At 37.1% G+C, this 17,206-nt stretch overlaps 3 protein-coding genes across 14 annotated transcripts in view; 2 read left to right on the forward strand and 1 right to left on the reverse strand.

The window, feature by feature from the left end:
* Positions 1-115: 115 nt before the first annotated feature.
* Positions 116-2,108, reverse strand: LOC122829434 (C-X-C motif chemokine 2-like). Its single transcript, XM_044113981.1, has 4 exons — positions 1,551-2,108; positions 1,326-1,458; positions 1,106-1,192; positions 116-368 (listed from the first exon to the last, which is right to left on the reverse strand). Exons 1-4 carry the CDS (start codon positions 1,603-1,605, stop codon positions 335-337), a joined length of 309 nt encoding a protein of 102 aa, XP_043969916.1. The 5' UTR covers positions 1,606-2,108; the 3' UTR covers positions 116-334.
* A 5,526-nt stretch (positions 2,109-7,634) lies between these two features.
* LOC122829445 (C-X-C motif chemokine 10-like) lies at positions 7,635-8,564 on the forward strand. Its single transcript, XM_044114002.1, has 4 exons — positions 7,635-7,978; positions 8,092-8,215; positions 8,319-8,405; positions 8,522-8,564. Exons 1-4 carry the CDS (start codon positions 7,912-7,914, stop codon positions 8,532-8,534), a joined length of 291 nt encoding a protein of 96 aa, XP_043969937.1. The 5' UTR covers positions 7,635-7,911; the 3' UTR covers positions 8,535-8,564.
* Positions 8,565-12,463: 3,899 nt separating this feature from the next.
* Positions 12,464-17,206, forward strand: part of camk2d2 (calcium/calmodulin-dependent protein kinase (CaM kinase) II delta 2) — a 51,288-nt gene continuing 46,545 nt past the window's right edge. For 5 of the 12 annotated variants that reach the window (XM_044112936.1, XM_044112940.1, XM_044112947.1 and 2 more), the window contains exon 1: positions 12,478-12,938. In XM_044112936.1, coding sequence (XP_043968871.1) covers positions 12,877-12,938 — 62 coding nt within the window. In that variant the 5' untranslated portion in view covers positions 12,478-12,876. Of the gene's footprint in view, positions 12,939-17,206 lie in introns of all 12 variants that reach the window. The other 7 variants (XM_044112942.1, XM_044112948.1, XM_044112943.1 and 4 more) reach the window with 4 other exon arrangements.

The following is a 17,206-nucleotide window of genomic DNA, read 5'->3' on the forward strand; positions in this document are numbered from 1 at the left end:
AGAAGCTGGAGAACCCAGAAAGAACCCATGCATGCACAGGGAGAACATGCAAACTCCGGGTCAGGAATCTGCCAGTTTGCTTGTGAAGAGGAAAATAATTTTAGACATGAACAAGTTTGATTTTTGAAATTCATTCTTTATACATGACTCATATTAGAATTATGATTTTAATTATTTACAAAAATAGCTTTCTAAAGTTACAAGACACTGTTAATAACATGTAAAACTTTCTTGGAAAAGATTTTCTTCTCCCGGTATCCATTCTCTTGCCTGTCCGTTCTTGCAAACAGCAAACTTTGTTCCTGTTCACATCCAAAGCTTCCATGATGAAAATCTATGCTTTGGAGGCTTGTTCTTGGACTCTCTGCCTATAAAGAAAGGAATTATTATATTTTATAAGTATTGTTACCTGAAAAACTATCCACGTGACACACACATTACAAATAATTTGTACCGTAGTGATAATTATGTAGGAATGTGGCTCAAGCTTTACTCATCTGGCAGTGATTGCAACGTACCGGAAATGTTAAAGTTACAAACTACATTTTCTCTGTTGACATACATGTTGTGACTAAGCATGAATAGGTAACTCATAAAAAACTGGCGCTGCCATGCAGCTAAGATTAAGGTGTCATATAACTGTTCTATTGTAGCATGTTTCTCATATGGCAGTATTCTCCACTCACTCTTGTTTAATGATTGCCTTAAAACAACAACTTGGTTCTCAAAGTATGTATCTCAAAACTTTACTCGTTCCTGTTAAAGCCCATGTTTCTGTGATGTTAAAAAAGAAGAAAAAAACATTATGGGCTCATGATAAATCATTTCAAATATTTGTCATATTTTCATTGTCTGTAAATGGAAAGTCATCATAAATCCTATAGGTATGAAATCATGATGCATATATTTAATTAAATATGATGTATTTAACTCATCGAATCGAGTTACTGAAATTGTTTTCCAATTAAACTATGCAATAAATATCACATTCAAGATGGAAGATTTATTTGAATTGATTTGTCATGGTCTACTCTTTTTAAATCAAAAACCAGTGGTATAAACACTTCAGAGGACTATTGTTTCTCTTCAGAGAGAGCTCATTTACCTTGCACGCCTGATCGCTAGCACCTTTTGGACCCATGGAGCATTTGGATCCAGGCAAACCTTTCGCTTTTCATTCTTAAGAGTTGCTCTGTGCAATCAAAGACAGATCCAAGACATCAAAAACTAAAGTACCTTGAGAGGACTTTTTCCTACAAAAAGACATAAAAATACTGCCAATTGCTTCAGCAAGGGTGCAGAACAACTTTCCCTGAACGACTCACATGATTTCAGTTTCTGCACAGTGGGAGCGCACAGGATGCACCTCCAATGCCACTATGCGACGGCCAATGGGTTTTCTTTCCTTGGTAATGCAACGACAGCGCAAATTCATCACTTGATCTCCCACAGCACAACCTGAGGTTTTAGAAGTTAAAGTCAGCAAGTCAATATCTTCACACAAGAAAAACGTAGATGAATACTAACATGTATTTGACAGATGAACTTACCTTCATGTATGGTCAGGAAAACCAGGATGGCCACAACAACAGTGCTCAGAGACATATTTGCCTTGAGAGTGAATTTAAAAGTTCCAAATCTAATCCTTAATGTGGCTTGCCTGTTCAAACGCCAAACTGCCTGTTCCCTTTCCTGCAGTAGTGTGGAAGTGTGTTGCAAGACTGCTCTGCAGACACTTGATTAATTTTTATAAGTGCCTCCTCTGCTCCTTTAAGAGAAGAGGGGTGTTTCAAACAAGAGTTGTCGGGAATACGTTTTCAGTATTGTTTGGTTCCTTGGAAATGAGCTCAAGCTGTGTGGCAGACAGTCTGTGTTTGGTTTTGAGATTTTGACAGCAAAGTTTAGCACAGCAGGAACACTTTTAAATGTTCCTGCTGTAAATTATTCATTTACAGTTTGGTTTAAATTTAAACCAAATTTAAACTTGGTTTAAATTTCCCAATTTAAACAGTACTGTTGCATGTATGAGTACTTAGTGGTAAACTATCTGGAACAGATCAGCTCTGAAACAACTGTTCCCCTGCAGCTGTATTGCAACATCCTAGATTGTTTGGATTCAGGAGGTGCTGGATATTTATGATCATATAAATGTTGCTTTGGTTAAACTACACATGAACCAAAGCTATTGTGCAGACATCTATCTAAATTTTGCACATGTTGTCTCTTTATCTTAACAGTGCTATGTCACAATAAGACAGCATGCTTGTCCAGACTTGACAATTAACATTCAAGCACATGGTATGCATGCTGCTTGGTCTCCCACCCACAGAAATTTGACCTGAATCCTTGATTTGTCCATTTGAGGAACACGGGTCAGTAAACTCCATGTTTTATCTCCTTTTTTGCTCTTAGTCTGCCGTGGGTTATTTCATAAATTCCTCCAGATTTCCAGGAATTCCCACATGCTCTTCTGCTTTCAGTCGAGTATCACTTCCTCGCGCTTAAAGGATTTATATTAACCCCAGTCACTCCTGTGCTACAGCTGAATTGAAGCTATTGTAAACATCCTGCAATAAACTGAAACGTGAAGAACAAACATACTTACAACATTGCACACACATGGAAATAAAGGGAGAGAAAACAAGACGTGATGATAAGCTGATGATTCATTCCTGATTTTCCCAGCTCTTATTTGTGCACATTTTATATTAGGCTTTGCATTCATTTGCAAATTTATGTGACAAGGCAAGGGTATGGCGTAAAAACCCCAGTCTGCCTAATAAGATAGAGACATGTAAGTGTATGAGGTATATCCACTATACTCACGCATTTTCTTGCAAACCTTTTAACATTTTATCAAATTAATACAAACTTCTTTGTGTTGTACTGGTATTTGAAGTGATAGACCAAAACAAAGTAGTGCAATAGTGTTGAGTGGAAGAACAATAATAAGTGGTTTGTAACATTTTTGTAGAAAAAAGCTGAAAAGAGTGACATAATTTTATATTTCGCCCCAGTGGGACGTTGGATTGAGCATTTATATGTGACATGGTCAAAGGTGCAGATCTCGTTTTCTTGATCTAATGCTGCTTTTAACTTCTCCACATCCCTGACCTGTGTGTGCCCTGGTCTTCATGATGCATTTTGTTTTTAAATAAATATTCTCTAAGAAAACACCAAGGCCAGGGCAATGGGAGTCAATGTGATGAAGTAGTGCACTTTTGATTTGGCTGAACTAGTTGCACCAAATTTTATTCAGGTGAATGAATGTAAAGGCTTCTTAATGCAAATTCAGACCTGTTGTGAGAATTTGAAGGACAAATTGACCATAAAATTCTGTTTTTAGTTAATAAATCATTGATCTGCTGTGGTTGTTTCAACCTTCCAGACCTCTCAGGTCTTCTGGTTCTGCCCTGTTCTGAATCCCCAAACACAGAACCAAACACAGAAATGCAGCATTCAGCTTCTCTGCACCGCTAATCTGTAACAAACTTCCAGAAAAACTGCAAAACTGCTGAAACATTAAGTTCCTTTAAATCAAGACTAAACTCCTGCCTTTTTAGAGTTGCCTTCTACCTATAATCACTGGAACATTGATCAACATATTGATTGTTACTGGTTTCTCAGTTGGAGACTATATAATGTTTTTATGACTTTTTATTTGTGTTTTTATGGAGTAAAGTACGTAGAACTGTCTTGTTGCTGAAATGTGCTTGCAAAGATACTTGAATCATTGATTGATAGTGAAGTTTTATGATTTTATGTTACATGCTTATGGAAAAGTGTCCACACCTTTGTATGACCAGGAAACGGATTCTAAGGAAAAGAATAATAGGAAAACAGGATGATGAATGTGAGATTATGTGCACTCTTTATCTTGGACGTCTGTCCCTTTAGTGACCTGTGTTCTGTAGAAGATCTGAGGGTAAGGAAATCCTTTCTGGAAAAGCTTGTATCAGCACAATGCAGACTAGAAGAATAGATGGTACATCCACATCTGTGAGAGAAATTAATGTTTTCCTGTAGGGGGAGGGATAAGATGTGTCTGCAGCTTGACTCTGTGTGCCTTCAGAGCAGAGCAAGACGCTGTGCTGACCTGTTCTCTTTACTGCTTCTCAGCTGTTTACCAAAACATACTGTACTTTTCACAATATTCTAATAGAAAGTGTAAAACTATGCATAAATTCATATTTACTCGTTTCGCACTCGTTAAGCCCTTATGAGATAAATTATAGTTTATGATATATCATTGTCAAAATGTGTAAAAAGTCAAGATGCATTGATATTTTGGCTATGTTACTAATACTATTTTTTTTGCCATGTCAAGGAAGACTTTGCAGCATTTGTTGTCTTTCTATAATGTTAGTCTGATTACAAAAATGTCTGGCACCAGTCAGATTTCTTCTGCATGTATCAATTTTTATAACATAATAAATAAGTAAATAAATCTCACAGCTTTAGTAAGAATAAATGTGCATTTTAGATTAGGTGTGCCAAGTCTATATTAAGCAGAAGAAGAATAAAAAATACAACATGAATACGTTTTAGTATAAGGTTCTATCTTCAAATCTTGCTAAACAAGCATACAAAGAAGCTCCTTGACTAAGTTGAAAATGAAAGCAAATCTGCAAACCATAGTCCTCTGGGATCCTGTGTCAGAAAAAAAGTTTTTCTCTGGAAGAGGCCTGGGAAAGATTTTTACAGAGGGCTATCTTGATTTAGTTAAATAAACTAAATACATGGATGAAATATTGGCAAGTTTAAAAAATATAGTGAAAGTTGTCTCTGTTCTGTTGTAACTTAGTTTGTAATAAATGTTATTTTGGAAGAGACTGGTGTTTTTGTTCTCTGTTTTCTAAAGATGTAAAGTTTCTAGGCTTTTTACAAAGTTTTGGTTTCAACATAAATACTTCCTGTATAATCTGTTTCTACCCAACAGATTTAGTTGTTCAATTAAATCATTCACCCCTTGCTAAAATAACTTTGATTAAACATGCTTTTGGAAAGCTGTGTTGAATCCCACTTACCACATCCACATTTGATTCCTGCTATACTAGAAAAATTAAGAAATCACTTACTTGTACAAGAACAGACGAGAAAAAGTCACTGACTCACAATGAAATTTCTAAAGCACAGTGACTGCCATGAACCACAATATTATTCACAATTACAGTGAGAGTACAGAAAATGTCTACCATGAAAGCTCTACCAGAATTACTCCATAAATGCATCATCAACTCCTCCAGGAAGCCACAAAAAGCTCTCACTTTCCTCAGTTAAGGTCAGAGTTCATGATTTAAAGGGACTTGGCAAAAGAGTCATTCAAATATGAAGCTGTATTTACATATTAGTTTCAAGAGGAATGAAGCATCATTGATGTCTCCCAGAAGGTCTAATTATAAAAATATGAAAAACTTGTTTCATAATACTGGATGCAAAGTGAAAAAAATTATTCTTATTGTGTATTTTTTTCAAAGTATTTCTTCCAACACATCTTTATCACTTCCATTAGCAGTACAATAAGTTATTGACCTATTAAGGGGTTTTGTTGAGGACTAATTTAGGAATATCCCCTTTTTGCAAACAGCGCTTGAAGATAAATTTTTTCTTACTTCCTGTGTGATCACATGTGGACGTCAAATCTATTTTCCCCATTTGGCATGTGTTTGCGTGTGTGTGTGTGGGTGTGCATGTGTGTGTGTGTAAATCTTGAATGATGACGCAACAACAAATATTGTTAGTATAATTTAAAAAAATGTTTTGTGCTAAAGAAACTTGCTATCACCCTGAAAAATTTTACACATACACTTTAATAATAACCTGATTTTGGAAAATTTACCAAAAATGGAGCTGATTTTAAAGAAAGCAGTGAAAATGTACATGTGTTTCATTCCGTCTCATGCTGGTCACATGCCGCTTTTATCTCATCTGATGAACGTGATGTAGTGTCGACTGCAACGGACAAAATGTTGAAAATCAAATAACTTTCCAGTGTCTATCACATTTTTCACCTTTAACCATATTACTTTCACTTTTCACCATATGTTTTAACCATATCCCTTTTTCATTTTCGTGTAATAAAGTCAAAGCTGACCAAAGAAAGATGTGGGATGAAAATTAATTTTCCTTTCTGTTTCAGATATATTTAATTCCCATTTACAAGAAATTTAAATATAAACAACACATGTTAAAATTAGTAAAAATAGTTTGAAATTAAAATGCAAACAATCACAATTGAGTGTGAATATTCACTCTGTAAAAAAGTTGCCTTTTTCACAGTTTATCACTCTACAAGTATTATTTGTAGTCTATCTATATTTTATATAACGAACCAATACTACGCAGAGTAGGACATGATTGTGGTTTTCATCTTTTACTAATAAAATCTGAAAAGAGTGGCAGTCCCTTACACAGTACAATGCAGAAGACAACCCTTTATTATGATTATACCTATATGTCTTTTTTGAGACTGAGGTTTTTCTTTGTAAGATAGCTCAAGTTCAGAAAGATTGGAGAGGGTCTTTAAAAAGCAATGTTAAAGTTTTGTTGCAGATTCTTAATTTGGTTAAAGCATAGATAAGTAAGGGACCATGCCATTTTCATTTTTGGATTCATTGAACAGGCCTCTGTGTTGTATATTGATTTATAAGAATAAACCACACTTTGAACTTCTCCACAACTTGTTGTTTTTCAAAGCAGATGGTCACATTGAATTTTATTAAGGGACATTAGATCAAAGAGAGCTGAATATAGGGCAACAATTTTAATATGTATTTTTAAAATGCACTCTTCCCAGTTTTCCCTTAGTTTTTGTAGGTTTATGGCACCGTGAAGTGGACCGAGGATTGTGGTTGCAATGTAGCAAAATAAGAAAAAGCTGTGGACGGAATATAGTGGAAAGGCACTGAAGTCACAAACATAAGCATATTATACCTTAGAAATAACTCAGAGTACAGTAATAAATGATAAATTATTGTGTCAAAACCACAAGACATGATCCCTTGACCCCAAGTTACTCAAGACTGTTTAGTAAGTAGATGCAGTGACGTCGGGACAGACAGGTCGGAGCATGTTGAATTAGTCTCAGGCTTTGTTCACATGAAAATTTCTGGCTTACAGCCTGGTGGTGTTTTAGAACTGTCAAGCACAAGGAATTCAAAGTTTGATGAATTCACTGATGATAAGTCTGTTAATCTTCTTGCAAATTCATGCTTGTAAGGACACAAAAATGTCAACGGTTTATAACGACCAAAATGATTTCCCTCTCCATATTCTCTTTGGTATACAGGTAATGCAGGTGCTTGGTAGAAGACGTGTTTATACAGTCTGAAGATTTACAGTATGTGATATGATAGTAGAAGGAATAGATATGCCAGCAGGCCAGCAGATATTCAGATAGTTATCATTCACCCCCATTAATCCACATGCTATAAGTATAATTCTTTTTATTACCTATCATCTACCAAACAATTATAATTTGTACTCTAATACACACAATTTGTCAGTCCACAGGTACAATTTGCTTAAAGTTTAAAACAATAAACATGTGAAAAAAAGCAGTTATGCATTGCTCGGTTATTAAAGTCTGTGCTTTTCCTTATGACAGGTCTGAATGAGCGACAGTGAAGTGAAGCCGCGTAAATTCCCACTCCGTGATTCCTGTCTTGCACAACACACTGACATGGGGAAGTGAGTCACTTCCACGATTGAGAATAAAAGCTGGGACTTCTCTCCGCCAGATTCAAACAGCAGCTGGAGAAAGCAGCAAAACCTGGAGGAGCCGAGGAAAAGAGGAACCGAGAGAAAGAAGTCTGTTGAAGAATAGAAGAAATCTTTTTGCTGTCAAGAAATATTTATTAGAAAGTTCTTATCTCTTCTCACAAGTTAGTTATAGACTTTTTTGAAGCAAAAATGAAGATAAACAAAATTATTACCCTCTCTGTCTTAGTCTTCTTGACCTACCTCACCATCAGTGAAGGTAAGACTCAGTTTGTTTGGTTTATAAAACTATAACTCCTTTGGCAGTTTTGCTTATGTGGACTGGGATTTATCTGGACTTTGTGACCATATAAATTTTTAATCTCCACACAGGAATGAGCTTAGGAGTGGAGCTGCACTGCCGCTGCATCCAGACTGAGAGCAGTCCCATAGGACGCCACATAGAGAAAGTGGAGCTGATTCCTGCCAACTCTCACTGCGAGAAGACTGAGATCATGTAAGATCCAATTTCCTGCCTCATTCTGATGATGTTGATGAAGATCTTATTGTTGTAATTGCATTGGTATATGAAAACTCATTGTTTTCACTTTGTGTTGCAGTGCCACTCTAAAAAAGGACGGCCAAGAAGTTTGCCTGGACCCTGAGGCTCTATGGGTGAAGAAAGTAATTCGGAGGATCATGTCAAAGTAAGATTTAGCTTGAACCTTTCCGAAATATAATATACAGATGTACAATTTTGAAGCCTAGAGTTCAAACCACAAAATATTTATAATTTTTTTTCTCTGATTCTTCTTCTCTGCAGCAAGAAACGATGAGGAGAAATGAATAAAGACAACGACTTCAAAGAATCAAAAGGCTTGGCTTGGTCTGACAATGGATCACTAAACTTTGATTTGCCTGATGCTGAGAGCATCTTTGTCCTCAAATTGTTTGCATCAAACACACTGTTTATTAACTTACCACCCCCTCTTTGTATGCTTCATGCTATACATATACAGAAACAGTTTGGAAAATTGCACTATTGTTTTTATTTCTATTTATTTATCTATGTATTTATAATATGTAAATGTTATTTCAAATTTTAAATAAATAACTTAAATTGAAATACTTTCCATGTTTTTCTTTCGAATATCCTTCAGTGTGAAGCTGTGTGGCAAATATCTAACATGTGTGCCACCTGCAGTATGCATGAGTTATTGCATTCTGTCTTAGTTGTGGGCTTGTCAGAATCTTGCATCCAAAACAAATTCTAACGTTTAGTAAGAATAGAAGTTATTTCTCTTTGTATTTTCCTACATGTTGAAAATATCCAAGATATCATAGCTATCCCTAGAGAGGATAAGTAAATACTCTTATGTAAAGTAAAAAAAAAAAAAAAAAGAAAAACTGTTTCTAGCAGTACGTGTATTTATTTTATGCTGAATTGTATATACTACATATTGGTGACCAATCTGTTAATATGTACTGTGCAACCCTGTTTTGCCAGCACTTAGTTTTCTCATTTTGCATTTCAAAGTTGGAGAACAGAAACAGAGAACCGGGAGTCTCAATTCTCCAGAGTCCTGATGCTCTTTTCACTCCAACTCACCACCAAGAACGAGCATAAACATATTCTTTTCAGTTGTTCTGGCTGACAAACAATTGTTTTTTTTTTTTTTTTTTTTTTGAGTTGGCTAAAACTTTGGGGTTATTATCCTGTCAAAAGCCACACTGCTAACCCTTTGTTTTTGGTTTTCTAAAACACGCTGACAGATTTTCATTTAAAATCTCCAACTGCATACTCCACCAAGATTCCCATATTTGGAGAAGTAGAACAAAATCACAGTTCATGAACTGTACGTCACAGTTCATGAACTTTGAACTGCCAAGAAGTTTGGCTGGACCCTGAGGCTCTATGGGTGAAGAAAGTAATTCAGAGGATCATGTCAAAGTAAGATTTAAAAAGTTCATGAACTATGTGGTTTCCCACATATTCATCCATGGTGGACAATTGAAACCAGATATTTGCAAAGACTATACAAAAGATGCATAACTGCTTTATTCTCAACATTTGAAATTAATCCAGACTAAACTTTTTCTGTTTTAGGACAGTTGGGTTTAACAAACTAATTTGCTAAATGGATGAAATCGCCTAAATATATATTTTTCTCTGAAATTCAGAAATTTACATGGCTTTTCTTATAAGTTCATGTATAACTAATTTGAATTAAATGAAGGCCCAACTGTGAATGTTTTAAGGGCATACAACAAACAGAATGCATTTTTGTCTGACAGCAAGGAAAAATAAAAATAAATCCACCAGGCATGACATAAGGAAGAGAACTGTGGACCTCCACAAGTCAAGTTCATCCTTGGGTTCAACTCCCAATAGGCACATTTTTCATCTATTTAATAATAAATACAACAAAAACCTTCATGGGAATGTCCACCAGTTATACTGGTGAGAGAGACGACATGTTCTAACTAGAGCGACTGTGGAAAAATAGCTAGAATGGGTAAACAGAAATAAACTTTGTAATAATCATCCTAGCAATATAAAAAAATAAGAATAAAGGATACATAGAGCACCATAAATGACAAATCTAATCAAAATATCATGATCTCAGGCTGTTTAGTTGGGTTTTGTTTGTTTCTGTGTTTCTTAGTTCCTCTTTTATTTAATCAACTATGTTTTTGTTTTAATTCAGTTTAGTCCTTTCCTAGTTATTTTAGTTTCATCGTTATTCTGTGTTATTCATTATTTTTATTAGATTAGTCTTGTTTCAGCTTCACTTCAGCTCAGTTCTTCTTAGTGGTTTTAGTCATGTTTACTTCTATTTATTCTTAGTTGCTCTAGTTTAATTATATCTTGTGTCTATTATACTTTAGTGCTAGATTTATTTTCTAGTCCCCTGTGCTTCTCTCTCTCGCTTTCTCCTCAGTCTGCCTTTCTCCTCTCTCCCCTCACACCTGCGTTCAGTTCACCAATCAGCCCGGTCCTTTGTTTCAGTAATCAACCTCCTAGTACATAAGCTTCTCTTTTTCAGCCAATCCTTGCAGGTTCCTTTTGTTGCCCCCCTCCCTTCCCTGTTCGCTCCTTCTGGATAGCTATGGATTTATTATTTTGTATTTTTCTCTGGTACTTGTGGTTTTGTAAGTTTTTGTATTTTATTTTCCTTAAATATTTTCTGTTCTTTACTCTATGAAATAACATTATAAATTTTAAACTTATTTGTGGTTTTGTTTCCTAGTCCAGCAATAAGAATTGTTCAAAATGTATCGTTTTTTAATTTTATTTGATGAAATCTATGTTCTTTTGCTATTTTTTAAGCTATTTTCAAACTCCAGCAGAAATTGAGGTATAGTTGTGTTGACAGAGCATTATTGATTTTCTTTTATGGTGAAGTTTAGCTTTAGCTGATGTATAGTAGTAATGTAATGTAGTTCTCCAAAGCTGGGCAAACTAACTTATGACATCTGTATGGTGTTGTGCTCATTTTTGTCTCAAAAACAACCTGCTTATAACAGAAACATTTGAGGTAGTCCTAAAAAAATGTACTCCTTCAGGCAATTTTTTATGGGTTCCCTACAGAGAGATATCCTTAAAAACAGGACTACAAAATGTACAAAACCTCTCACAGATGCCTAAATGTTTTTGTGATTTCAAGGTTTCAGATTTTAGCTTTGTGTCTTATTTTTTGGTTCAATGGCACAAAAACAATACTGAGAGGTTGACTATTTTAATTATGCATTTCGGTTGCTCTTTTAAAGTTAGTCTGCGACATTAACTTGTAGATGCAAACACAAACAGACCAGAAGTTGTGATTACAAAAAGGGTTCAAAAACGTGCTTGTGCAAATATAACTAGTGTCAGATAGCATATCAAAGTTGGTCATCCAAAAAGATGAACAGATCATATAACTACTGAATTAAACATTTAGATTTCACCGGGTTTTGCTGCTATTCTATAAATATTAGTAATAGTGTGCCATTAATCAAAATCGATTTTCCCAGGGTTTTTCAGAGCTGCAAAGTTATTGTCTGAAAAGAAAATGAACACAGCTGATTAAAATGATGAAATGATAGGCAAACTCAACAATTAAATAAAAATTAGCAATTTAAGTTAGGTGTGGTGAAGCAGGGATACTTCATCATGCAAAACCCTGTACTGAACTTAGTGCTATGTAAAATATACTATTGGCTTATTAAATCAGTCAGTCTCACATAGTTGAAACTGAATAGTTACACACTGTATAAACACATTTTTTTTTTTTTTTGCCTCATCGTAAGATTAAACAAGATGAACTCAACTGATGAAATCCATCCTGAAGAGAATCTGTGAAAATGCTTTTCTACAGCAGGGTTGTGGAAGCATCAGTGTTGATGAGATGGATGGAGCTAAATAACAAGCAATCCTGGAAGAAAACGTGTTTTAAACTACAAAAGAGCAAAGAGTGGCAGATGTCCGTCCTCTAAAGGATTATAATAAACATACAGCCGGGCTTGGGTGATAAATGCAGACACTCCAAATCCATTTTGCATACGCTTATTTCATAATTAGTTGCAATAATCTGGCAAAAGCTTTTCTGAATAATTGATTTTTAAAAGCAGCAATAAATGCCTTTTATTATTTCTGATTTGTAGCTTTGATTATTTATGATTTGAGTCATTTTATTTAGCTGTAAATAAAATGACTCCCTCCATATTCCTCGTGTGTTATTTTTGTCAGACTGCTCGTTGCCATTGGCCTGAGAGAGGATGCAGGCAAAGGGGCGGGACCGAGCGCACAGTTGGAGGTAGGTGCGGTAGTGCGGCGTCTGATGTGTGCATAAAGACAACACTCAGCAGCAGGACGAACACGCTCGGAAGACACCGAAATGCACACAAAATGCTGCGTCCACGAGCTGTGACCAGCCGCTGGATGTGAAGAAAATAACCAAACACCGGGGGAATAGAACCTTTGAAGCGCGCACGCTGGCAGCGTTCTTGCCGCAGATTCCTGTAGACATAGATCCTGCTGATGCGCTTTCGCTGTGCATGAATCCCTCTGTTTGGTTTGCACGTTCAGTACAAAACCGAGCGGTATTGACGACTCTGTGGAGCCTGTGAGTGCACCGTATCCGCCTCTCTGTACACCTACACCCCCCCTCTACACTCCTCCGTGGCACCTGCTTCAGGATGGCCTTAACGATCTGCACGCGATTCACCGACGAATATCAGCTGTTCGAGGAGCTGGGGAAGTAAGCACGCATGTTCCTTTGTTTTTATCATCTGTCATTCTCTCCCTCAGCGAGATGTCAGCTTGTTACGCAATAGGCCGCTCTGCTTTAGGGACGCGCGGATTTCTACGCTGGAGAGTCTGTGTGCTGAGCGTGAGCGTGCGTGTGCGCGCCGCTGACAGTTCATCCAATATGCAGATGCAGAGGCTAAATGCGCCCTCGTGTGTGTGCGCGCGTGCGTCACGCAGGCCAGTGTAATTGCTTTCTATTTGCTTTAATCCCAGCATCCGAAGCCCTGCTTGCGCTCTGTGCTCATGTGGTTCGGCCGGGTGGCGTCATTTTCCTTCCTCTTGGATAGCCGCTGATGCTGCAGTTGGATTTTTGCGGGACTCCTTTGCTAAAAAGCTTAACCAGGATGACAAGTCCTTCGGCGTGTGTGCGCGCGCGCGTGTGTGTGCAAGGAGATATGGTAACTCACTCCTCCTTCTCTACCTCCATCACCCCTCCTGCGTGACAGAAATACACACACTGAATGCGACAGCTCTCATGTAGTTGAGGATGACACACTCCCTAGCCAAGATAGATCCGCGGCCAATTATCAGAGGCCGGCAGGGGAACTCTCACCTTTTCTCTGACAGAGCTACAGGCCACCATCCGCACATACCAGCATACACTGATCAGACAAAACATCATGACTTTTAAAAGGTGAGGTGCATAGCAGTGATTACCCGCCAATTACACCAGATAGTTAGTATAATATACTAAGTAGCAAGCAAACACTTTGTACTTAACGTTGTTAGAAGAAGAAAAAAGGCCTACTTGAGGATTTGAGTGAGTTTGGCAAGCACCATATTGTGAAAGCTAGATGAGTTGGTTCATATGTCTTCAAAACTGCATCTCTTGTAAGGTGTTCTAGGACTCCACAGGTCAGTATCTATCAAATGTTATCAGGGGGGCATGGAGAAGAGAACAGGCCAGTGGAGGGGAAGTCGATGGTTTGGCTGGAAATCCTTGGGCCCTGCCCTTGGATTCAACTTTGACTTGACCTACCAAAGGAGCAATGGAAAAGCAAGTCATCCTTTCAGGGAACCAGGGCCATCATGAGTATCACCTTTATCACCAGCATAATACTCTAGACAAGAAGCAAAAATGGTCCAGGATTGGTTTAAGGAACAACAACTTTTAGGTTTTCATGTGGCCTTCAAATTCTCCAGCTCCCAATCAAATCTAAAGCATGTATGGGATGTGTGGGACAAACAAGTCTGGATTCTGGAAGGCCACACTTCACATCTCCCCCAACTTAAAGAACATCTTGGTGCCATTTACCACAACACAACTTCAGGATTCTACCAGGCTGTTTTAGGAGCAAAATGAGACACAGCACATTATTTGGCTAGTAGTCACAAAATTTTGCCTGATTCTTTTGTGCACAGCAGGTATGTGTTGTACACACTTTTAAAAGTCTTGCTTACTCCTTGAAAGGTGTGGGCCTCTATGTATTGTTGTCATGTGCTTCTTGACCTGCAGTCTTGAGTCCTACGTGTCTGCAGCTAGTTGCCTCCCAGCCAAAATAGAGGGACACAAAATAATGCAGTCTCTGTTTCACTGTTTGAGGAACTGATCTCTCAAAACTGTCTGCAGCTCATCATCCTAATTTCTTCAATGTTGCAGGAAATTTTCCCCTTGTAAAAAGGGTCAGCAACATTTACAATCCAAAGAGCCATTGTTGTCTAAATAAAATTGATGTACTGCTGAAAACATACTAAAACCTTGAAGGAAATCAATATTTTCAAGTCTTATAATAATATGATAGTTATGCACTCAGGATGTCCAGATCAAGAGTTGAGAATACTAGTAAGTTAATATTAGGTATTTGCCAACACTGAGTCCAATTCAATAAAAGTCAATAAAATTAATTCTATACTTTTTTATCCCACAAAATCTAATATTTTGTGGGATAAATTTAACATTTATCACCAAGCAATCAGTATTGCTTGGTGTGCATTAATCGATTTTCAAGTTGCTGCATTTGACAGTATATTTGTAGTTTCTGATTCATATGGTGGAGACAGTAGTAGATGTTCACCTCCACAATCAGTGGGTTGCTTGTTCAAGTCCCTCTCTGTCTGCCCCTTGAGTTAGACTCATCATCTGTCTTGCCTGCTGACGCTGATCAGAGGATCTGTCAGACTTGCGACTGTGAAAGAAGCACTTTGGGCTCCTTTGAACTTGATAAAGTGCTATACAAGCACAGACCATTTATCGATCCACCTATAACAATCTGTTCACTTGAAATCTCATGCAACTGGTTACGCTGCGGTTTTTTCTTTAATAAGTGCTAAAAAAGAGGTTGTTTTGTGGTAAAATTTTCATTTATGTTAGATAAAACAATGGTTAAAATCACCTTTTATCAACAAGTCATTGCACAAACAATTATTGATTTAGTTTGTTACACACCTTTCACTAAATAAAATAATGTCTGTAATAAACTCAGTTATCAGATTCCAGAAAATGAATAAATCATAGGTCAGGATTGATTTCCGGTCATGAGGAATATTGGTTGCTAATGGTGTCTCCATGACTGCAGAACCTAGCAGTCTTAAGATGGATGAATCTTTCCAAGGCTGCATCAGATGCAGCTCTGTGCTCTTTCTATTCCTCAAATATAGCTGACCTAGTTTTTTGATCTTCATTAATGACCTTGACACCAAAACAAAAAAGGACTGAAACAATACAGAGATTTATTTTAAAAAAAGTGTACAGAAGGTTTTTTGGGAGATGAAATACAGCACTCTCCTCTGCACTTGATAGACAAACATATCACTTTTCATCTGTTACTGTGCTGACTAATGTCAAAGGCAATCCCCAAAATGCCTACTGTTAGCTGAAGATCCAACTTTATGTAGATTAATATCTGGTTAGTAATTGCTGCAGTTGCTTTATTCTAATTGCAGACAAGTTAAGCAACAGCATGACAACACTTCTATTTACTGATTTCAACAGTGTAATGGAAGAATAATGAAGTGAACAAACCTCAGGTTACAAACCTCAGACAGGCTATAAGGTTTATTACCTCAGCCTGTCTGTAGCTGTTGTCCCTTAACTTTGTAAAGGTTGTTTCCTTCTAACTTTGAAAATCGATGACTAACTGCTTCATCATATAATTGTTTCTCTTGTCTGGCATAATATTTAAGTCAGTAAAATGTACTGATGAGTGTTTCAACCTCCAGTTGTGCAAAACTTTGCCATGCTGATAACACTTTTAGCCAATTTGATTACACCGTCTTCCAAATTATTATGCAAGTGATATTTTCTCAGATTTTCTTAAATGGTCATTGCAAATGATGGTCAGTATAATTTTCAAGTCATGAACTATTACAGTAGAAATCAAATTTTACTGAACAAAGCTCCACATGGGAACAGTATTTTTTTCAGAAATAAAAAACTCAAAATACACTGTTCCAAATTATTATGCACAGCAGATTTTCTAAACATTTAAGGATTATAAAGAACTGTATAAAGAACATTAAGTGGTCACATGTACCAAAATCAAAACCTATTTAAATCAAAAATATCTTAACAGACTGAATTACATGTTAACATAGAACCCCTTCTTTGATATCACAGCACAATTCTTGCATCCATTGAACTTGTGAGTTTGTGGAAAGTTTCTGCTTGAATTTCTTTGCAGGATGTCAGAAAACCTTCCCAGAGCTGCTGTTTGATATGAACTGCATCCCACCCTCAGATCTTCTGCTTGAGGAAACTCCAAAGTTTCTCAATATGGTTGAGGTCAGAAGAGGATGGTGACCACACCATGAGTTTCTCCCCTTTCATGCCTATAGCAGCCAATGACACAGTGGTATTCCTTGCAGCAGGAGATGGTGCATTGTCATGCATAAAGATGATTTTGCTATGGAAGGTACAGCTCTTCTTTTTGAACCTTGAAAGAAAGTGATCAGTCAGAAAGTCCAAATACTTTGCTGAGGTCATTTTCACACCTTCAGGGACTCTGAAGAGGCCAACCAATGATTCTCTCCCAATGATTTTGGCCCAAAGCATGACTCCACCACCTCCTTGCTGACGTCACAGCCGTGTTGGAACATTGTGGCCATCCAGCACCAATCCACTACTGCGTCCATCTGGACCATCCAGGGTTGCACAGCAGTTATCAGTGAACAAGTCTGTTTGAAAATTAATCTTCATGGATGTCATGTAATCACTGCGAATGTTTCTGCTTGTGAGCTCTGGTTAGGTTGGCTGAATAATAGGTTCATGCACCTCAAGCC

Source organism: Gambusia affinis, linkage group LG04 (assembly GCF_019740435.1).
Source record: "Gambusia affinis linkage group LG04, SWU_Gaff_1.0, whole genome shotgun sequence".
Taxonomy (NCBI): Eukaryota; Metazoa; Chordata; class Actinopteri; order Cyprinodontiformes; family Poeciliidae; genus Gambusia; species Gambusia affinis.

What these genes read in the sequence shown, in the direction of transcription:
- LOC122829434 (XM_044113981.1), bottom strand. Translation starts at nt 1,605, where the DNA reads ATGTCTCTGAGCACTGTTGTTGTGGCCATCCTGGTTTTCCTGACCATA. An exon ending in TGTGCAGAAACTGAAATCAT is followed by an intron (nt 1,193 to 1,325) that starts GTGAGTCGTTCA and finishes TTGATTGCACAG; the next exon opens with AGCAACTCTTAAGAATGAAA. An exon ending in CTAGCGATCAGGCGTGCAAG is followed by an intron (nt 369 to 1,105) that starts GTAAATGAGCTC and finishes CTTTCTTTATAG; the next exon opens with GCAGAGAGTCCAAGAACAAG.
- LOC122829445 (XM_044114002.1), top strand. Translation starts at nt 7,912, where the DNA reads ATGAAGATAAACAAAATTATTACCCTCTCTGTCTTAGTCTTCTTGACC. An exon ending in CTACCTCACCATCAGTGAAG is followed by an intron (nt 7,979 to 8,091) that starts GTAAGACTCAGT and finishes ATCTCCACACAG; the next exon opens with GAATGAGCTTAGGAGTGGAG. An exon ending in TGCGAGAAGACTGAGATCAT is followed by an intron (nt 8,216 to 8,318) that starts GTAAGATCCAAT and finishes TTTGTGTTGCAG; the next exon opens with TGCCACTCTAAAAAAGGACG.